This window comes from Dipodomys spectabilis, unplaced genomic scaffold (genome assembly GCF_019054845.1).
Source record: "Dipodomys spectabilis isolate Male_0828 unplaced genomic scaffold, ASM1905484v1 ptg000096l, whole genome shotgun sequence".
NCBI classification, from domain to species: Eukaryota; Metazoa; Chordata; class Mammalia; order Rodentia; family Heteromyidae; genus Dipodomys; species Dipodomys spectabilis.
Window position 1 is genome coordinate 3,528,223 of NW_024870773.1, and position 23,283 is coordinate 3,551,505.

Below are 23,283 nucleotides of genomic sequence, written 5' to 3' on the forward strand. Positions count from 1 at the left end.
AACATTGTAAAGCTCGTTTTCAACATGACAACTTGTACTTCTCATTGTTGCAACAGGTCCACCTGTATCCTTAAATGACATGTTTTTCCCCATCTCCTCCACAAGTTATACTGACATCAAATATAGTGAAAGCAGGGGTTATACTGTGGGGAGGGACATACAAAGCAACAAAGAGATAATCTTATAAATGCGTCAGAAACACATGCATGAAAGAAAAAAACATTAAAATACACATCTAAGGGTTCATTTTCCTAACATCACATTATCTGACCTTTTCCGCTTGACTCATACATATACTAGATATTACAAATAAGGGAAACCATGGGACCTATGTTTCTTTGGGCCTGGCTTACTTCACTTAATATGATTTTTTCCAAGTTTTTCCATTTCCTAACAAATGGGGCAATGTCATTCTTTCTGATGGAGGCATAGAATTCCATTGTGTATATATACCACATTTTCTTGATCCATTCATCTACTGAGGGGCATCTGAGTTGGTTCCATATCTTAGCTATGGTAAATAATGCTGCAATAAACATAGTTGTGCTGGTAGCTTTAGTGTGGTCTTGTTTGTAAACATTTGGGTAAATGCCCAAAAGTGGGATTGCTGATGACCCACTATTATTAAAGAAATGATTTATTATTATTATGGACACTTATTGCTTAAAATTATGTAACTAAAATGATAGGAAAAACCATGTAATAACATGATTTGAGGAACTTCTGAGAATTTCTAGGAATTCAGAATTTCTATTCCTGAATCTTGAAGGCTCATAGCTATTGGGGATCGAGAGTCATGAGCCCAGAGTATAGTGGATTTGGGTTGTGGGCCCCTTCACATACTCTTGTTAGGTGCCTTTTTATATAAACTGCACAGTTTCAACACCTTGGCCCAATCTGGCCTGCATGGTAGCAATGATCCAGTCTGGGCACATTCACGATATATCTTGACAATGTGCTTGCTCCTTGGCTGAGCCACAAATATTCCATGCCTGCATCTCCTTAACCCTTGCACAGGACATCAGGTGACAAAAACTGGCATCAAAGAATCTTGCCACCCACTACTCTTGAGGTGAGTAGCTTAAGGGCTCAGACACAGTCTTCATTAACAAAATGAAACAGAACCAGATGTAGAAACATAACTTGGACCATGAAGCAGAGCTATGGGGTAATTACTCCATTGATATTGGAAGAATATCAATTGGATTGGAACTCTGCTACTTACTAACTTCATGGCTACTTAATAGCTCAGTGGCCAAGCTTCAGTTTCCTCATTATTGAAAATAGAAAACTAACAGATCTCAGGTTAGGATTATTCTACATTTTAAAACAATTATAACATTGGTAATGTACTGAGTGCAAAATCCTCAATAACTGTCAGGAATATTGATTATACCTTTTTGCAAATGATTATTATCATAGAAAATGAGTGGTGTGGACTCTTACTGATTTGCCCAAGTGGCCTTCGGTTTTTGTGTCAAGTTTTTGAGCAACTAATAAAATGAGGAAAAGACAATCAGTTAATACAGTGAACATAACACTTAGTCTAAGTAAAAATATAAACTAGTTACCAATGAGCATAACTGGTCTTAGTGATAAGAGCAGAAAGGATTTTTTCTCCCTTAGAATTGATCAGGGCACACAAACTCATAAGTAAATATGCTAGGTGGTATGCAAGTGGTATACAAATGTATTAACTGAAAATACTGTAGATTCAAAGGATAATAACAATTCCTTAGAATGTCACAAAGTTCAGCAAAATGCAACATAAGGAAGTGGGTACTTGAAAGGGGTGGGTGGGGTCAAGAGAAAAGGGGTATATGGATGAAAAGGAGAAGGGAAGAATGCAGTCAGAAATCTTATGTATAACCTACAAAATGAAGAAGGGATGAGTAGGGAAGGGCTGGGTGAGAATGTTGAAAGGGTTGACATCGATCAAGATATATTGTATTCATAAACTGCTTGTTAAATGGCAATTCCTTTGTACAGCTACCTAAAGATAACAATAAAAAATCTAAAAGGAGAGAATTGAATGATGTGCAGTGACCATGGCAATGGAAGTTTCTCAGCATTGCCTGGTTATTGAGTAACTGTCTTCAGTTATCCAGCTATTTAGTAAGTTCGTGTAGTTTTAGGCCAAAAAGGGATGCACTATTTCTGTCTCAGGACAGCTAAGGAAAACATTTTATTGATGAAGTGCTACTTAAGCTTGCACACGTTATTCATTAATAAATCATGTGCAAATGTGATACTTTTGGCCAGACAGTAAATTGCTTGGAATTCTTATAGTTCCCACAGGTAAATAGTCTTAACATAGCCAATAAAAGAAAAAGTATATCTACAAATGATCTCAAGGTTTTTACACAGGTATAGATCTTTTATGGAGACACAAAAGGACATTAAAAGTCTCCGAAATGAAAAAATTTAATGTTTCATGGTAATCTCAAAATAAATACACCTGATATTTTAGTTTATGGAATGATGGCTTTGCTGTAGACTTCAAGTAGCTGAGAAATGTGAATGTTGACTTGACTTTCTATACATCACTTTCCAAGTAGGGCAATGTCTGTGATTGTTGAAAAAAAAAAAAGTTTGATGGGATCATTAATACCAAAACAGGTCAATGAGCCATAGCATATTATTTATCCAAGACTGTGAGCTCAGATCTTGGCACATAAATAAAGAGAGTTTGTGTTTAATTATTTGGCTTGGTATATGTTCTCTTCAAGTTAAAGTCTTATATGTGTATATATTCTATTCATCTGGGATTTTAGAACACAATTTCACTTTTAAATTAATGATCCCATTGCATTTTTATTCACCAACCTTTTATCCCTGGAACTGTACCCTAATTTTAAAGGAAGTGCCACACCCCTTTCCAATCTAATCAGAGCTTATCTTGTGCTATCTTAAGAGGTTGTGTTGTCTGTCTTATCAGCTGTTCCTTGGTAAGAGAGCTCTGTTAAATTCATTTCTGTGCCAGCCAAAGCGCACAACTTGACCTTTTACCACCAAATGGTGTAAAGGGGGAAGAGGTTCCCCAAGGGCAGCTCATCGCAGCTCTTCTTGAGAACAGCTCTTCTTATCCCTAAGCCAGAACTCCCTGAAGAAAGAAGAATCCTACCTTCTTTCTTCTCCTTTCCTTACTTCTTCTACTCCCTTCTCTTTCTCTTTCCTAGCTCCCTTTCTTTTCACACACACACACACACACACACACACACACACACATTTGCTCTCTATACATATACTATATACTCAAATGTATATATACATGCATATATGTATGTATATAGATATTTACACATGTATACACATGCATGTACACATTATATACATATATACATGTATGGGCACATATGTATGACACTGCATTCATACCTATATGTGCATATGCAGTATATATGTATATGAGTATATATACATACATGTACATTATAGATATATAAACAGACACATTATATACATATAAGAATATACACACATATTGACACACACATATATAAATATATGCATATAAATACACATATAAGGATATATAAACACATATACATATATACATGCACATATATACACATGTACATATATACATATATACACATGCATATATGTATATGTGTGTAATGTGTATGTATATATGCATTTCTCCCAGTTGTAGATGGCTTTAAAGTTTTGCACAGCACAGATAAAATGTAAAAAATAAAATAGTCTTGTAAGGAAGATGCTTTGCCTTTGATCATTTCTAGCATTGGGATGATTGTTTATGCTCTGTGTGAATTCTATGAGTCTCTAAAAATATAGTGAAGTTCCAGTAATTTCTAAATAAGGCATGTGGAGAGCTGTTTGTGAACTAAGAACTGTGAGATACTTCATTTGTTGGAGAAAGCAGATTAGTCACAAGTATTTAATCTTAGAAAGTGATACAAGTGGGTAGTATTTCAAAAAGTCAGATAAGATGTGGAACAGTTGTTTTTATATGAGCAAATTGACAATACAGTATCTTTAAACTGAGGAGTAAATTGTTAGGCCCAAGGTCGAATGTCTGAGAGAATCCATTTCTATTTGGACTGAAGGTAGATGGAATTTAATATTGCAGAATCTATAAATTCAAAAGAAAAAAAAGAACTAAAGGAGAGAAGGCTATCACCAATATTGTCACTGGCTCTTAGGTAGTTGGAGGGGCCTGCAAGGCCGGGTCTGGAATCGTGCTTTCTGTCCTCTGTTGGTGGAAGGGCTGTCTTTTTGTTTTTGTTGTTGTTTTTGCTGGTCATGGGGCCTGAACTCTGGGCCTGGGCACTGTCCCTCAGCTCTTCAGCTCAAGGCTAGCGCTCTACCACTGAAGCCACAGCGTCACTTCCGGCTTTTTCTGTTTATGTGGTGCTGAGGAATTGAACCCAGGGCCTCATGCTTGCAAGGCATGCACTCTACCGCTGAGCTACCTTCCCAGCCCCGGAAGGGCTGTCTTATGGGCATAACATGGCTTTCCATCCTGGCTCAGCTTGGAAAACAGTATGGAAGGTGGGAGCCATCTGCACTTACATGGAAGTGCTACACTCAGCTGGTCTTACTCCTGATATATGTTGTAACAACAGAAGAAATCTAGACTTAACTCCCAATTTCCCCGTGTGTGTCTCCTCCCTCAGGATGCCTTTTACTGCACCTGGAATTTTTGACCAAAGTCCACCTGAGAGAACAGAAAGAAGGATGATGAAGGAATCAGGTTGGAAAGTTGTGCCTGATGTATGCTGTGCTGTGCAACATCTGAGTGGAAGGAACAGCAGGGCAGTGACAGGAAGCTCGCACCAATGGAGAGGGTCCCATGACCACACACTTATCCACAGCTCCATCCACTGTGGGGACTTAATTTGCTTATTGTATATGATCAAATTTATAAATTCTGATACCAGCTTCACTTTTCTTTTTTTTGTGCTGGTCCTGGGGTTTAAACTCCTGACCTGGGCACTATCCCTGAGTTTTCTGCTGAAGGATAGCACTTTGCCACTTGAGCCACAACTTCTGGCTCTTTTGGTAATTAATTGGAGATCACAGTCTTGAGAGCCTTTCTGCCTTGGCTAGCTTTGAACTGTGATCCTCAGATCTCAACCTCCCTGAGAAGCTAGGATGACAGATGTGAGCCACCAGTGCCTGGCCAGCTTCACTTTTCCTGTGAGCTACAGAGCTCAGTGTAACTTTTTTGTTGCTATTAATGTTTCTGCTCTATTAAGTATCTTTACAAGCTTAGAAGTGAAGGTCAAGAAAAATGAAGATTTTCCAAAATTCCCCCACTTTACCAGGGACTCCACTGTAGAGTGACATTCATAGCCCATATGTGAAGATTTAGAGAAAAACAACAACAACAAATCCTCTTCTAAATGTTTTTTGAGTGTTGTCTAGCATTTGCTCTCTTGTGGGGATCTTGGTGCCCATTTTTCAGACTTGAAAACCTCTGTGTTGCCCATCTCTGTGGCTCACACCTGGAATCCTAGTGCTCAGGAGACTAATATCTGAAAATCATGGTTTGAAACCAGGCTGGGAAGAAAAATCTGTGAGTCTCTAGACTCCTTTCAAATAATCACTAACATTGGAGCTGTGGCTCAAGTGGTAGACTTTAGCTTGAATAAAAAAGCTCAAATACAGTGTTCAGGCCTTCAGTTCAAGTCCCAGGACCTACACATACACACACACACACACACACACACACACACACACACACACACACACACACACACACACACACACACACACACACACACACACACACACACACCCTTAACTGGCTAAAGAGGTCTTCTAACTGGTAATTGGGAGTTAAATGATTTTTTTTCATTGCAAGAATTTGATGTACTTTGCAATCAATTACAGTTAATTAAATTCCTTTCCCATTACTTGTCTTTCGGGGTATGGAGTGGCAGGAGGTTTGATCCTTGCTTCATTGGTGGAAAAGCTGAGAAATACTTTGCTGCGGGCCACACAGAAGGCGGCTGTGGGCTGGGATCTTGTCCAGGCTTCTATCTTTATTGCCGGCCAGTTGCCTGGTTTTTCTGTCCCTCCGACAAAAAATTCCCAGGAGGCCTGTAGAAATTGCTCTAGTACCTTCCTGTTCTCTCTCTCCCTCTCTCTCTCTCTGTCTCTCTCTCTCTCCAGTTCGCTTTATAAAACAACTCGATATTCAATTTTGGAAGACAATATTTGGCTCTTTTGCTTGGATTTTACTTTTAGAGATGGAGAAAAAATTGTGATAACACCATTATTCTTGTTAAAAAAGAATCTTTTGAAACAGAAAAACAGCAGTATCCACTTCAACTCCAGTAGTGAGAGGGGGAAGCTCAGCTCCATTTTCTAAAGAAACACTCTTTAAGTTTGCACCCTTCTTGTACATTGATGTGGGTTAACTTTAAACAACAACAGCAAAAAAAAAAAATCTCAGTGACAACATGAGCAGGACTTTGGTGCCTTTAAATATCATTATTTAACAAAACCTCTGCCCTTTAATTTTTTATTTTGTGAGTAATGGGGCTTGAGTTCAGGGCCTGGGTGCTGAACCTGAGATCTTTATTCAAGGCTACCACTCTACCACTTTGAGCCACAGTGCCACTTCTATTTTACTAGTGGTTAATTGGAGGTAAGAGCTTCAGGAACTTTCCTGCCTGGGCTGGCTTTGAACCACAATCAGAACTCAGCCTCCTGAGTAGCTAGGATTACAGGTGTAAGTCACTGGATCATGGTAAAACTTATGCTCTTAAGAGCATGTGTTTATGTTTTGGCTTATGTGAAATATATTAGTTGATCACAGAAGAAAAACACAGAATGAAGAATGTATCTACTATGGTATGTGGTGTGTGTATGTGTGTGTGTGTGTGTGTGTGTGTGTGTGTGTGTGTGTGTGTGCCAGTACTGAGGCTTGAACCCAGGGCCTCTAGTTCTTGCTTGGCTTTTTTGCACACAAGACTGCCACTTTACCATTTGAGCCACAGCTCTTGCCTTTGTCTTTTGGATGGTTAATTGGAGATAATAGTCTCATGAACGTTCCTGCTCAGGGTTGGATTTGAACCATGGTACTCAAATCTCAGCCTCCTGAGTAGCTAGGTTGACAGATGTGAGCCACTGGCATCCAGTTCTCCTGTTGTTTTGCCAAATGATGGAGAGACTGCACATTTTCAATAGGAAATCCCACTTACCAGTCAGCCATGACCTTCACAGTTTTGAGCTTTAGACTCTCCTTGCTTCTTAGCTGTGATATATAAGTGTGAAGTGGCAGTGTAATTAGATGAGCATACTTATCCAATGTGACTGATTCATAACTGTTCATACTACCGGTAGCTACCTTTATATAACCACATCAACTTAATTACTGAAAAATAGCAATGTTAAAAATTTTGCAACAGAGCTGAGTGCTGGTGGCTCACACCTATAATTCTAGCTAGTCAGGAGGCTAAACTTTAATGATCGCAGTTCAAAGCCAGCCCAGGCAGAAAAGTCCACATGAGACTTATCCCTAATCAGCCACTCAAAAACCAGAAGTGGAGCTGTGGCTCAAAGAAGTAGAGTGATAGCCTTGAGCTAAAGAGCATAAGGACAGTGTTCAGGCCCTGAGTTCTAGCTTCACAATGGACAAAGAAAAGATCTTGGGACAGTCCAGACACTATTGGCTCATGCCTGTAATTCTAGTTTCTCAGGAGGCTGAGACTTAGAACAATGCAATTCAAAGATAGCCTAGGCAGAAAAGTTTGTGAGACTCTATCTCTAATTAAATTGCAAAATTTCAGACTGGAGGCATGGTTCAAATGGTAGAGCACCAGCTATGAACAAGAAAGACAAGGAGAGTTCAAGGATCTGACTTCAAGCCCTGGTACTGGTACAGAACAAAATAAGATAAAATAACCAAATGCTTGTAATCCCAACAACTCAGGGTTGACAATATGACTCTGTGGTAGAGTAGGTATTTAGCATTGCCCATGGCCCTGTATTCAATCCTTAGGGCCCCCCCCCACCCCACAAAGCAAAAGCAAGAGTAATAGTAGTAGTAGTAGTAATGCCAGCCAACTCAAAGGAGGCCTTTGAGCTTTGCCTCATTCACTGATTGATCTATACTTCATTTGTTCATGAATGGATACCATGAGCTTGTCTAGCTGGGGCTTGATTTCATAATCCACAGGCTGCCCTAAGTTACTCATGAGATTTTTGATAGGAAGGAATTGATATCTAATGTAACAACTTGAAAATGTAAGGGATCTTTTGCCGGAAATTGTTGCCTGGTATATTTGGAAGAGCCCATTTATTTTTTTATTGCTCATGGTATGATTCCTCCCCACCCTAAACTTTATTTAATAAAGTCGAATAGCTTGAAGGAAAGTAGCTCTGCCTCATTATAGACTGTGCAGTGCTGCTTTGCCTTTGTTTCAAAATAGATGTATTCATGTCCAGTTCCAAAGGCTTCCATGCTGCAGCACTTCTCTGTCTGTGAGCTGAGAGGTGAGACTAAGAGGCACCAGCTTTGGTTCAGGTTGTCTTTATCCTTCACCTTTATCTGATCTATGGCAATCATTACTAGAAACAGTGTGTTTGTAGGAAAACTATGGAACTCTTCATTGCTTTCTGGTGCCTCTGCCTTTGAGATTCCTGCTGGCCCGGGCTGTGGCTCCCTTTCCAGTACTGCCATCTGTCTGGGTGTGGCTGTCTGGCTGTGGCCGCCGTCTGTGCGATGTGCAGGGGAGAACATGGCTCAAGGTTTTAAGAATTATACAGATGATATGCTAGTATGCTTATGGTGAAAACTCAAGCTAGGTAGAAAGAAATGAGCAAGGACTCTTCAGATGTGCCAATTGGTATACATAGACACAGACAATCTGTGTGTATAAATGAACTCATACTTTCTCATTCTCCATCTTGCTTTTTCTGTTTAATGATATACCTTGGTGATGCAATATTAATCACAAAAATCTCATATTTGCCTTAGGTGTAACATTTCACTATCAATATAGTGAAATGAATATGTCATTAATTTATGCCATAGTTCCCTATTGAGAACTTATTTGGGTGTGTATGCTTGAACTGGGGCTTGAAGTCTGGGCCTTTTATTCAGCTTATACTCAGCTTTTGTGCCCTGGCTGGTGCTTCATGACTTGAAGCACACCTCCAGTCTATCATTTTGCTGGTATTCCGCCCCCCCCCCCTCCAGCCTGGCTTTTTAGATAGTTTCAAATCAACTTTTGTCATCACAACCAATACAGTACTACAGCAAATATTTTTATGTACTACTTGGATGTGTATATTATCTCTATAGGATGGATTCTTCAGCTATCTCTGACAGTTCTAATGAGGAGCTGTTTATGAGTACAAAGTTTTACTTAGTCAAGATCATTGAATTCTAGCAATCTACTATTCAGTGTAGAATCTTACTATCTGTGTCGCGCGCTTAAATAATTGAAGAAGTTGCTGTCATATTAAATATGCCTACCATGAGAAAGAACTTGGTGCAATGGTGGTTTGATTTCAAGGGTGTCTGTGCATGTCTAAATTCATCAATTTGTGCATATTAAATATATTTGCATATCAACTATACCTCAATAAAGTTGTTTTTGTTTTGTTTTTGGTTGGTCGTAGGGCTTGATCTCTGGGCTTGGGCGCTGTCCTTGCGCTATTCAGCTCAAGGCAAGCGCTCTACCGCTTGCACCACAGCACCACTTCCAGTTTTCTAGTGGTTTATTGGAGATGAGAGTCTCATGGACTTTGTTGCCTGGGCTGGCTTTGAACCTCGATCCTCAGATCTCAGCCTCCTGAGTAGCTAGGATTACAGGTGTGAGCCCCCGGCCCCCGGCTAAAGTTTTTTTTTTTTTAAAGGAAGGATATATATGAACTAAAGTTTGAGAAGACTTACTTTAAAGTTATTTTCACTTAAAGGGAAACAGAATAACAATTTCAAAGTTGGTTTATATAAACAAATGTTGATAGAGTCTTACAGAACATATATGTTGGAGAACACTGGACCAATATTGAACCAATGGATTTCATGTTTAGACATGGAGTGAAATCAACCAGAGGTCATAAACATAAAAACAAACAAGCACAGACCCCCTGATGCCCAGGGGTCCTCTGGGTTTAGATGTGGAAGTTTAGATGTGGAGAGGTTTTTAAATCTTCCTCAGCTATTAATATTATTTTAGAATTAAAATCAATTGCTGTAATTTCTCATGAATTTACAGCTCTTTTCATTTATTTTGGCTAATTTTGATAGCAAATGTATCACATTTGAATTTGTATGTTTTTAGCAATGTAGCTGTTATTTTTTTTCTCCTACAGATCGAATAACCACTGCATTGTATTCTTGCCTCATTTTTCTGTGGAGATGTATTTTTTTTTTTTTTTTTTTGCTATGCTAGGGTTACACACATGCTAAGCAAAAGTGCTTGTGAGGCATGTCCAGCTGTATTGTTTATTCTTAATAATGTAAATAATTGCTACTATATTAATTATAGATTTTTTTCTAAATTTGTCACATTTTCTTATGTATTAGTTTGTACACTAATAACTATTTCTTCGTGGTTTATAGGCTTTTGTCTTTTTAGTGCATGTATGCCCTTCCTGAGACTTGAACTCAGGGCCTGGGTGCTGTACCTGAGTTTTTTGTCTGCTCAAAGCTAGAGTGCTACCATTTGAGCTATAGTTCCACTTCTGTCTTTTTTTTGGTGGTTATATGGAGATAAGAATCTCACAGACTCTCCTGCCCTGGCTTCAAACTGTAATCCTCAGATCTCAACCTCCTGAGTAGCTAGGATTATAGGTGTTAGCCTCTGTTGCTAGCTTTTTTTCTTTTTAAAAATTATCTTTAAGTAGCTGTAAAAAGGGGCGTCAGACATATCAGTTTATGAACAGAATGCATTTTTTTTTTGATCCGGTCGTGGGGCCTGAACTCTGGGCCTGGGCGCTGTCCCTCAGCTCTTCAGCACAAGGCTAGCGCTCTACCACTTGAGCCACAGCACCACTTCCGGCTTTTTTCTTTTTGCTTCTGTGGTGCTGAGGAATTGAACCCAGGGCCTCATGCATGCAAGGCAAGCGCTCTACCACTGAGCCACCTTCCCAGCCTCTGATCAGAATGTATTTTGAGCAGTGCCATCCTTTCCATCATTTCCCCCCTTCCATCTTTTCCATACTCACCAATCCCCTTAAATTACCAGTTTCCATTTTCACATAGGTATATTGAATATTGTCCACCTTTCTTCTCTCTGCTCATTTATTTGGGTTTTGAAATTTTTAGCAAAGGTTTGTTTTAGTCTAACTAGGTCCCCATGCAGGAAATGGGTGTTAAAAATTCCCCATAGGTATTTTTTGTTATTAGTTTGCTAATATTGCTGTTGGAACTTCTTCACACCTAATTCAGTCTACTATTCTTTGGCAATGGAGAGTTGATTGGTTGTAAATGTCACTGCTGTATAAAGCCACATTACTCAACTATTTTATCATCATATTTATTCAGTTTTCACCTTTATTTTATTGTCCTATTTATTCAGTTCCTCCTTCTTGATTTTCATAGGAAGGCTATATTATATTTGCTACAAATTTCCCTCACTACTAGAACATTCCAGCAAATTGTCAATCTCTATCAGTGTTCCAGGGCTATTTAGAACATGTATGTTTCTCTGCATTGTTCCTTACTTCATTTCTGATAAAATACAGAAATGAGCTTTGTAAGTTTGTCATATGAAAACTTGTCGTATGAAAACTTTAATTTCTGTAAGGACACACACACATCCCTTCTGGAAACAGTATTTTCTCTTTCCTTGGGGTTCTGTGGAGTCTTGGCTTCACGAGTGCTGAATCATCAGTATAAAATAGCTTTGCAAATAAACAGAAGGCAAAGCAATGTATTTTACTACTCTTGACTCACACGGCTCTGAGCCACTTTACTCTGAGCATCTTTTACCACTTCTGAACCTGGAAGAAGAGGTGTCTAGTGATGCTTAGCCAACCTCTGCTGGGCCCAGAGCCTCTGCCATGCTTAATGAACAGTCTCTGGCAGGGGGTCAGGTTTCTTACTCTCTGAGTGCCATGTTTGGAGGAAAAAATTCTGAGAGCGTCCAAAACCAGCTGGAGAGCTGTGTGATGGTCCTGTCCCTTCGCTGGTCTCACTGGCTGCTTCCTGATGGCAGAGGATGGGACGGGATCAAGGGAGCCTCCTGATTCCCATCATGCCTTTGCTGCCTCCCTGTCTCAGGTGTGGGCCTCAGATAGTAAGTTCCAATGAGGCCTCTGCAGGTATGTGGCCCACCATTTTCAACTATCAGCTTTCAGTATCCTTTCCTGAACAAGGAGTGAAAAAGAAGGGGGAAATGAGCAACCTTTCAGTTCAAATGTGCCTTTCTGGTGCCTGATGAGTCATCTCAACCTCCTGCTCCAAGTCATTCTCCTTCCTCCGGGTCTCCACAGTGAGCTGCATGGTTTCCGCACGTCCCCACGTACGTCTTCCAGCCAGAACCCCTGCAGCTGGAGTGATCGTTGAAAAATGTCACTGGCTCCTATTAGCCAGTCTTGAAATGCAGACTGAAACTCTCAGCTTGTGTTCAGGGCCTAGTCACTGTTGTAGATGCCTGGTTTTCAGCTCATCTCGCCCCACTGTCTCACTCAGGCTTTGGCCACATTTGTCGCCTTGGGTTCTTAAGCAGGCGGTGCCCTGCGGCACCGCAGGGCTGCAGGAAGAGCCCCAGTTTTTGTTCGTTCGTTCGTTTTCAGGATCTCAGATCCTAGGGATGTCCTTTCTCCAGGGATGAAGGACCAAGTTAGGTCCTTCTAGCACTTTTCAGACCATTTCCATTCAACTGGGTAGGTTTTAGAAAGTTAAGACATTTCTTCCTCTACTTAAACCATAAGCTTAAGGAAGGCAAGGGTCTTGCCTGTTTAGTTTCCTGTTTTTTGTTTTTTTCTAGAACCTGTCACCAGGCTTGGTAAATAGTAAAGGAGCAACTGCATTTATTGATTGAAACAAACAAAGAGTTTTGAGGCTGCATGGATACTCTTTTCTGTTAACAGTAAGAGAGGGGCATTTACCAGCCAGGGGCAGTGACTCACTCCTATAAGCCTAGTTATTCACAAGGCTAAGATCTGGAAGATCAAAGTTCAAAGCTATAGCCTGGACAGAAAATCCCTCAAGACTCCTATAGTGTATCCCCTTTTGTCACCATATTTGATTTTTGTACTCTGCATCTTGTATATACAATTATCTAATTTGGAGAGGGGAAAGGGAATAACAAAACTCTGAAACAAGGACACAGGATGACCCATTGCAACAATGATACTCACAAGACACTATGTTGGAAATGAACTTTACAACTTCTAAGGGTGGAGAGGAGTGGGGGAGAAGAGGGAGGGAAGGAATAGTAGGAGAAAAACAAAAGAGGGGGTAACAATGTTTGACAAGGAACATACTCTTTACCTTACACATGTAACTGTACCCCCATACAGCATCTTTACAATAAAATAAAAAAAAATTTAAAGACTCCATCTTCTTAAAATTAACCAGCAAAAATCTGGGCTGGAGGTATGGCTCAAGTGAGCCGCCAGCCCAGCAAGCAAGCTGAGTGAGCAAGGAGTCTCTGAGCTCAAAATCCAATACTAGATTTTTTAAAAAGAGAGGGACATTACTCTTTGTAACCAAATAATGACATACTTCCTTAAGTCAAAATTTTCATTTAAATAAATACATCCTTATTAAAAAATGCTTAAGAGAGAGAGAGGGAAGGGGTGACATCGTCTAAAAAGAAATGTTCTCACTACCTTACTTAACAGTAACCAGCCTCTCTGTATATCACCTTTCTAATAACAATACAAAGATCATTGGTATTTTCCCTTTCAAAAATAATCTTTAAAAAATTATTGGAAGGAGAAAGCCACTTTCATTCAATCTCTGCATGTTTGCAACTGATAGTTGCAGTGAACTAACCCTTCCTGGTTGTTGACAGGACTTTATGCTGCATAAAATGGAGATATCTGACAGAAGCAGCCGGAAGACAGCTAGCAAAAGAATTGCCTTGATTTCAGAAATGGAAAAGTTCATTGGAAACATTTTTTTCAAAACCCTTCTAGTAAAATAATATTTTATTATGTTTTCTTCAGCTCTTAAAATCTCACAAATGCAAATGTGTGACAAAGTGTAAAAAAAAGTATTGGAATTTAATTATGTTCTTGGGAAATTTCATTTAAAAAGGAGCATATTTATGCTGCTTCTCCTTGGTTAGATGTTTATTGTGTCTGGTCAAAGTAGGAGCATTCAAAATCCTTTGACATAGCTGGTATTTAAAGAATAGCAATTGGCTAACATTTGTGGCTCTGTATGTTGAATATTTTGGCTCCTGCCTTCTGGTATTCATTCTGAAAGATTTATAGTCCTTTTGGGAGCGTGGTCAGTGACAAGAGTAGAACTAAATCCTGAAATGTGGAAAAACTAACTTTTCCTAATATAAAACTGTTCTAAAAAAATCCCTCAAGTCTGTGAATATGTTTCCAGATTTTCAAAAATAAAAGAAAAAGCTGATTTACAGAGAATTTTTTTTCTATAAAGATCTAAATGTAAAATGTCAGTCTTTTGATTGCAAAATTGGTCTAGAAATTAAAAAAAAATCAGAAAAAAATAAACTACCTTTTATGTATCTGCTACAATAAAATGACTTTCAAAAAATGAATGTATGGGACTGGGAAAGTGGCTCAGTGGTAGAGCACTTGCCTTGCATGCCTGAGGCCCTGGGTTCGATTCCTCAGCACCACAGAAGCAGAAAAAAAAAAGCCGGAAGTGGTGCTGTGGCTCAAGTGGTAGAGTGCTAGCCTTGAGCTGAAGAGCTGAGGGACAGCGCCCAGGCCCAGAGTTCAGGCCCATGACCGGACCCCCGCCCCCCCCCCCCCAAAAAGAATGTATGTTAGTGGTTATAGTATAAATAAAACAGAAATAGTTTAGAAGCGAAAGATTAAGGCATCTTGGAAAAGGATGCTAAAATTGCTCTGAGTAGGTAAGAGAAGAAAATATTAAGAAGCAAGAATAGCAAGGAAGAATGTCCTTGGCATTGCGTAAGTCAGTGTGGGTAACAATTTGTCTGCAACGAAGAAGTCTTGTGGGGAGGGGAGTATATTCTTGATTTGACTGAAGCCTAGTGTCTTGTGCCTTGCTGTCTGTGCTTCCTAGACATGCTTAGGTCTGAGTCTTCCGCCGGAAGTCTTCCCTGTACCAGAAGTCTTCCCTCTACTGGAAGTATTTATGTAAAGTCTTTCCTCTGCTGGATGTTTTCCCTCTGCCAGAACTTTTTGGTTGAATCTTCTTCTCTCTTAATACAGGAACCTAGCTCTGTTCCTTCAGAACCCTCCCAGGACTATCTGGCTCCTTTTGGTCATTTATTTTGCTTTTCTTTCATAGAACTTTGTTGAAGAAATTGTTTTTCTTCTTCCTCTCTCTCTCTCTCTCTCTCTTTCTCTCTCCCTCTCTCTCTCCCTCTCTCCTTCCCTCCCTCTCTCTTTCTCTCACTCTCTTTTGGCTTTTCCTTTTAATGTGTCATTTAATTTCTTTTATTTACAGTTAACATATATACTTTTTATGGTGCATGCCTTTTGTTTTTCTAGAGGAGAAATGGAAACTGGACTCATAAACTGACATGTTGAATTGAAACCCCTTTGTACAACTATGTAAAGACAATTAAAACATTTAAAACAAGGATATTGAATTAGGAGACAGAGAGGTGCTAGCATGTATGAGTCATGTACTCCCAGCAAGAGAGCTAATAACTTCACAGTAAGACACAGAAGAATTATTATTTTAAATTTTGATACCAACAGTAAGAAAATGGTTAGGATAACAATTCTGTTGACTATAAGAAGATGCTAAGTGTTAAATAAAACAACCTGTTTTGTTTCATAATGTGGAGCAGGAGGACAGTCCTGAGCACCCTCAGAGGGCAGGGTCAAGTGACAAGTGGCTATTGTCAGCGAGGTCACCGCAGGGCTGTTATTCATAGCAACTAGAGAAGTGGAAGAGATCAGCACAAAAGGAACAAGAGGAAAGGCTGAAGACTATTTCCTTCTTCATGTTTCAATGCATGGCCTCGACTAATTCCCTTTCAGTTTAAAAGTCATAAGTTATATTGAATTCACGAAGGATTTGTCTATGTCCATGAGTGATCTAAGGAGAGAAGGTGACAGCTTCGATGTGCCAGGACAGGTGTACATATGTATTATATAAATACAATTTTAACTTTTATTTATATATATTAAATACTGTTCATATAATGTAAACTGTATTTTAACATAATTGTAAAACACTTATAGATTTCTTGATATTACATTATCTACTTATATATTTCAGCCCATTTTATGATGTCATAACAATATGAAGACTGAGTAACTTGTTAGGAAAAAATATCAGCTGGGCATGGTAGCATATACCTGTAATCCTAGAACTCAGGAGGTTGAAGCAGTAGGATTGTGAATTGGAGGTTAGCATGAGTTACATAGAAGGGTCTTTTCTCAAAATTTATCAAAAAAAAAAAGTAAGCCTAGAACTGGTGGCTATTGCCTGTAATCCTAGCTACTCAGGAGGCTGAGACCAGAGGATCCAGGTTTGAAGCCAGATAGAACAGAAAAATCTACTAGATTCCATCTTTAAAATAACTAGGAAAAAAATCTAGACTAGACGCAAGGCTCAAGTGTCTGAGAGCCAGTTGGGAGCAAGAAAACTGAGACCATAAGGCCCTGAGTTCAAGTCCCAGTACCATGAAAAATAAGAAACTCATTTATGACTCTGAAGTGGACAGCCTTATATTTTGTGAGGGCCTTCTTGAATCATAACCTGGTAAGGATGTGAAAATGTACTCTCATAAAAAAGAGCCACTCCCTGACAATGCTATTAAATTATTCATGAGCGCAGAGTTCTCATTACCTAGCTGTCATCTCTTATTTTATGCTGGTAATAATATTGGAACTTGAACTCAGGGCCTTGCTATCTTGCTTGGCTATTTTTCCCATGGTTTCTTTCTTTTTGCTGGTTAATTGGGGGATAATAGTCTCTCAGATTTTTCTGCCCAGACTGGCTCTATTCTGTGATCATCAAATCTCAGCCTCCTGAGTAGCAAGAATTATGGGATGAGCCACTGGCTCTGGCTAGTATTCATTATTTGAAGGGCAACCACATTTCTGCACGAGTTCATACAGAGACATTTAACTCCCAGCACTATGTAATTACATATAAATTTACATAAAATTTATGAAATAGATAATGACAACATAAAATGACCCGTGAAGAAAATAAATGTAATTTGAAGGTACCCTGCCTTTGAAAAGAAATTTTAAAAGAGATTTGGGATTTTTATGTGGTTTCAAAGCAGGAGCAAAGGTAGCTGTTCATGAGATCCTTTTCAGAATTAAGTCACTGTTTGCCCCACAGAAACATGGCTTCTGTGTCTTATGCCAAAATTCCCACTGAGCACCCTCTGAAATAGCATCTCATGTCTACTCAGTCATGTTCTCCAGAGAATTTGCAAAGTAGTAATGACCAGTGGACATGGCTTAAAAATTCCTAGAGTGAATTCTGCTTTTAATTTCCTGGCTGATCTGGTTCACAGATCATTCTTGGTGATGTTGTTTGCACTCTTAAAGGAATAGCTCACCTCTGCTTATCAGGTGCCCTGATGAATCATGGGATTGATTATGTTGGGCTAGCTTATCACAACCATGGAGTTGGACTTTTTCTTTCTTCATCCCACCCATCATCCCCAGGTGCTAGCAGACTTGCTTCCTATTTTCCCATAGCTATAATTCCTTCTTGTCCCTGTTTCAGTCTCCATTCTCTGCTGCCTTCCACACTGTTTCCCTTTCTCCAAGTTTCCTACACCTACCATTTTGGCATATATCTATGTGTAGGGGATGATGGATAGGCTCTCATCCTCTAACACTCAATCCAGAGACGTCTCAGAAGGCATGGTGATTTTTCCAGAACACTTGGCCCCACCTGGAAGCAGTTCTGTCCTGCCATTGTCTACCTGGAGATCCTGTCAGATGCCACATGTTGGTAGCTTAGTCATCACACGCCAGCTGCCAATCAGAAGCCCCTGTTGGGACCTGTACTCCTGTCTGGCTGGCTATGGGTTGAGGTTTTCACAACAGTCCTCAGGTTTGACTCAATTAGTAGAGCAGCTCACAGGTCTTAGGGAAACACATTTTCTGGTCTAGCATAAACCATATTTCCACAGAATGCTGATGAAGAGATTGGTAAGCTATGGGGGCCATGTCCTGTGTGGGAATATTACCCTCCAGGAAGTTCCAAGTGTTCTGTGATCCAGAAAATTCCTGAGCTCTGTTCTTCAGGACTCTTATAGAGGCTTTTTTATTCTCTAGGCATGATTGATGAAATCCTTGGACATTAATAATCAGACTTTGGCCCTTCCTAGGTCCCAGAGTTCAAGGAATGAAGTTGAATGTCCTAACTCTTTATTGCTACCTTGGTCTTTCTAGTGACCTGTCTATATCCTGAAGTTCTGTGGGGCAGGCCGGTCAACCACCAACCAACTAATTAACATGCAAAAGAGATGGAGCACCTTGAGGATTATAGAATGATTTTAGGATTACATGCCAAAAACCAGGGATAAAAAGACCAAATGTATATGTCTTTCGATACGATAGTTTGTAAGAATAATTTTCAGATGTGATTTCATTGAACAAGAACTGGGAGACCATCCGGTTACCTCGATGTACAGCTTCCATTCTGCAGCCGTGGTGGAGGTTTGTCCTTTGACTCTCTTTAATCTTTTAATATCACCTAAAGTTGCAGCTGTTTGAAAGAGACAGGGCACATTTAAATTAGGACTCTTAACTGGAAGAACATTTTATGATGCTCTGCACAGCTTTTTCATGCTTCAGCCTGGCATGATTTATTTAACAAATTAGAGCCCAATCCGAGAACTTAAAAATTTAATGTGTACAGTACATTAAACATTTCTTAGTTTCCATGCCGTCCTAACTATCTTCGTAATAGATTTCTATAGGAACATGGTTTTCTTTTATCCATTCTTCGGTCTTGCCTGTTTGTAGGGTGGAAATCAGACAGCCACAGTGATTGCTTTGTGTTCAATGAGGGATTTCAACTTATCCCAAGAGACCTGTCAGCTGGCTATCAGAGATGTTGGAGGCCTGGAAGTTTTAATAAATTTGCTTGATACAGATGAAGTCAAATGTAAGGTGAGTGGCTTTGTGGCAATGGCAGAGGGGTTTTGGGCTCAGCTCACGTTTGGATGTCTTCCAAGCTCTATGCATCTGTATGATTTATTGTCAGTTTCTCCTCTCCTCTTCTCTTCCCTCCCTTCCTTTCCTCCTTTTCTTTCCCATTCCTTCCCTTTCTTTCTTCTTCTTTCCCTTCTCTGTTCTTTTCCCCTCCCTTTCTCTTTCTCTCCTATCTCCTTTCCTCTCTTCTCCCCTCTCTTCCCTTCCCTCCCTTTCTCCTTTCCTCTCTCTTCCATCTTCCTTTTTTTCTTCTGCCTTTCTCTTCTCTCCTCTCCCCTCCTTTCCCTTCCCCTTCTCTGTTATTCTCCCCTCCCTTCCTCTTCTCTTTCCTCCCTCCTCTCTTTCCTTCCTTCTCTCCTGTTCTTGCCTCCTCTTCCTTTCTCTTCTCCTTTTCTCTTCTTCCTTTCTCTTCTCCTTTTCCCTCCCCTTTTCCCCCTGTCTTCTCCCCTCATCCTTTATTCTCCCCTCTCTCATTCCCCATCCCCTTATCCTCCCTTTCCTCTCTCTCCTCCCCTTCCCTCCCCAACATTTTTCTTTTTTGAACTAGTACTATAATTTGAACTCAAGGTTTCTCCTTCTAGCTTAGCTTCTTTTTCACTCAAGTGCTCAACTACTTCTGGTTTTTGCTCTTAGATTTGTTTAAGAGTCTCTCAGGTTTTCTACCCAGGCTGGCTTGGAATGAAGATCCTCAGATTTCCACCTCCTGGATTATCAGTGTGAGCCAGGGGTGCCTCACTGTGTTGTCGATTTCTTTTCTTTCTCTTTCTCTTGTTTTTTTTCTTCCCTTCACTTCGTCTTTTCCATTCGTTTCTTGTGTTTCTGGACTGATGGTGTTTGTTTACCCAAATGAAGGAAAAGATGGAGGATGTGTGCAGCCTCTGGGGATGGAAACTATTTCTTAACGAACTTAATTGAGGAAGGACTTTAGGTAGGCTTAGACTTTTTAAAAACACTGCACTGGTTATATGTTAAGTGTTCATTCATCAATCACATTTTTCCCGTGTAGATTGGTTCATTAAAAATCCTGAAGGAAATCAGTCATAATCCTCAAATCAGACGCAATATTGTTGACCTTGGGGGATTACCAATTATGGTTAGCATCCTCGATTCTCCACACAAGAGTCTGAAGTGTCTGGCAGCTGAAACCATCGCAAACGTTGCCAAGTTCAAGAGAGCCCGGCGGGTGGTGAGGCAACACGGGGGCATTAACAAACTGGTGAGTACTGATGGACGGACATGGCCAGTGGGCCTAAGCCGCCACCCACGGGGCCATCACCTCCCGGGACTTGGGGTTACTGTTGAGCCTTTATAAATGCCACATCTCTGCAGTGTTCTTTGACTGTTGGATGTCGATAAGAATTAGTTTTGTGAACTTCTATTAGCACATGGCCCGAAAAGCATGTTCAACCTCATTTTGAAAAATAGAGACATTTTAAAGTATAGAACGGACACCTAGGGTATTGGTAGGGAGCTGTTTACGAATATGAACAGAGATGGTAAGAAATGGTGATTCCAAGACTGGGGATATAATCAGTAGTATAGTGATTGTCTACCATGCACAAGGCCCTGAGTTTGATCTCCAGCACCACAGAAAGAAAAAGAAAGAAAGAAAAAAGAAAGAAAAGAAAAGAAAGGAGTAGGGAAGGACAGATTGATCTCTGGAAAGTGGGACCCAGTATGGCAATTCTGAGACTGCTGATCTCCAAGTGGACAGTCAGACTGAAAGCCCTTTTTCAACTCTGTGGGTTGAGACTGAGAGGTGCAAACAGCTTGGGTGTTCACAGTATTCAGTTAGTAAAATACTTATGGGTGTGCCCATAATAAATCATCTGGAAAGCTGGACACCTGTGGCTCACACCTGTAAGTAACCCTAGCTATTCAGGAGGCTGAGATCTGAGGATCATGGTTCAAAGCCATCCTGGGCAGGAAAATCCGTGAAACTCTTATCTCCAGTTAACCACCAGAAAATCAGTAGTGACACTATGGTTCAAAGTACAAGTGGTAGAACACTACCTTGAGTGACAAAACTCAGACAGTGCCCAGGCCCCCAGTCCATGCCCCACAACTGACAAAAATAAACAACCATTTGTAGTCAGCTGTCACTATTGTGTTTGGAAAGGATATTTAGTTGTAAGGACTAAAATACATATTCTATAATATGATGTATTGCATCTATGATCTTCAATATATTTGTGGTAGTGGAGTTTGAATCAGAGCTTTGTGCTTGCTGAACAAGTTCTCTACCACCTAAGCCACATGTTGCCCCCAGCACAATCCTAAGTTTGAAGGAGTTCCCCAGCCATCTAGAAACATATACACAAAATTAGAGATGCATACCAGAAGTACACAAAATTGTTCACAGGTGTCTCTAAAATGATTACCAATATTTTGGTTAAAAAAAAATCTAGAAATGTGTTTTTCTACATAGGCAAATTTGTCTGTCTTACTTTTGTAATCAGAAAAAAATTGATTATCTTAAGAACTACCAGAGAAAGAAAACAATTCTGCATTCTCCTCACCTTTACCGTGCCAGCAGAGATGCTGAAGAAGTCAATGTACTTAGAAACGTATCTTCTTAGTTAGGGTCACTAGTTCCCAGGTCTCTTCCTGCAGCCTTTATCTTGCAGATTGCCTCTACTTCTGCCTTCCATTTCTTAACATGAGAGACAAGTCTTCTCTATAATCCTTCTTACCCCTATGAAGAAGCAACAAGCATTTATAAATTTATAAATGAATATGGATTTTAGCATGTACTTGGGGTGGGGTTTTGTGTGTGTGTGTGTGTGTGTGTGTGTGTCCTTGGGCTTGAACTCAGTGCCTGGGAGCTGTCCCTGAGCTGTTTTGCTCAAGGCTAGTGCTCTAACACAGCACCACTTCTGGCTTTTTTTTTTTGGTGGGGGGGAGGGGTCATAATTGGAGATAAGAGTCTCCTGGTCTTTCCTGCCAAGGTTAGCTTCGAACTGTAATTCTCAGATCTCAGTCTCCTGAGAAGCAAGAATTACAGGTGTGAGTCACCAGGACCCAGCTGAGCTATGTTTTTGTTTTCTTTAAATAATTATACAAAGGAGTTGCCAAACAACAAAGCTGTTGATGAATACAATGTGTCTTGTTCAATGTCATCTCATTCATCCCTCCCAACCCACTCCTTCCCTCAGCAACCCTCTAGCAATTGCAGGATGAGTTTTGGTTGAATGATGTCCATGTACATGGCATATGTCTATTCATGTAGGTGGCTCTATTAGACTGTGGACAGAGTCCAGCTGAGCCCTCTCTGCCGAGTTTGTATGAAACTAGAGACGTGGAAGTGGCTCGCTGTGGGGCGCTGGCCTTGTGGAGCTGTAGTAAGAGTCACTCGAGCAAAGAAGCCATTCGTAAAGCTGGAGGCATCCCTTTGTTGGCTCGGTTGCTGAAGACTTCTCACGAAAACATGCTCATTCCAGTGGTGGGCACGTTGCAAGAGTGTGCATCAGAGGTATGCAAACCACTTGAGTTTTCTTTGCTTTCTTAGAAAAAGAAAATGGAACCCATAGTACATTTATGAAATCAGTACCTGTGTAATATGGTTTTTCCACCGTGGATGAATTCAGACTGCTGTATAGATGTGTTAAGCATTGACTTCAGTCAATGCAAGAAAGTTTGTTCATGATAATGAAGAAATGCAAATTGATACAATTTTTTATTCATTAGACACACATAAATACTTAACTTTATATGCCTAGGAAAACTATCGAGCTGCAATCAAAGCAGAAAGGATCATTGAAAACCTTGTGAAGAACCTGAATAGTGAGAATGAGCAGCTTCAGGAGCATTGTGCCATGGCCATCTACCAGGTGGGAGCCATTTCCCCTCAGTGGCTGCTTCTCTTTTGCATATAGTCTAGGGCAGTGTTTTAAACATGTGATCTCCTTCTCTGGGGGAGGGAGAAGACACAAGAATCTTCACCTAAATTTTCCCAGGATTTTCATGTCTGTGCAGATCTAAGAACCATTATCTCTTAGAATAATGGTGGATACTACTGTATTTATATATGTTACAGAGAAG

General features: G+C 40.1%; 1 protein-coding gene across 1 annotated transcript in view; it reads left to right on the forward strand.

Moving 5' to 3' along the window:
* Odad2 (outer dynein arm docking complex subunit 2) overlaps positions 1-23,283 on the forward strand; it is a 135,690-nt gene that overhangs the window by 28,304 nt on the left and 84,103 nt on the right. Inside the window, exons 10-13 of the mRNA XM_042686207.1 lie at positions 19,054-19,200; positions 20,249-20,458; positions 22,472-22,714; positions 22,962-23,072. Coding sequence (XP_042542141.1) covers positions 19,054-19,200; positions 20,249-20,458; positions 22,472-22,714; positions 22,962-23,072 — 711 coding nt within the window. The remainder of the gene's footprint in view (positions 1-19,053; positions 19,201-20,248; positions 20,459-22,471; positions 22,715-22,961; positions 23,073-23,283) is intronic.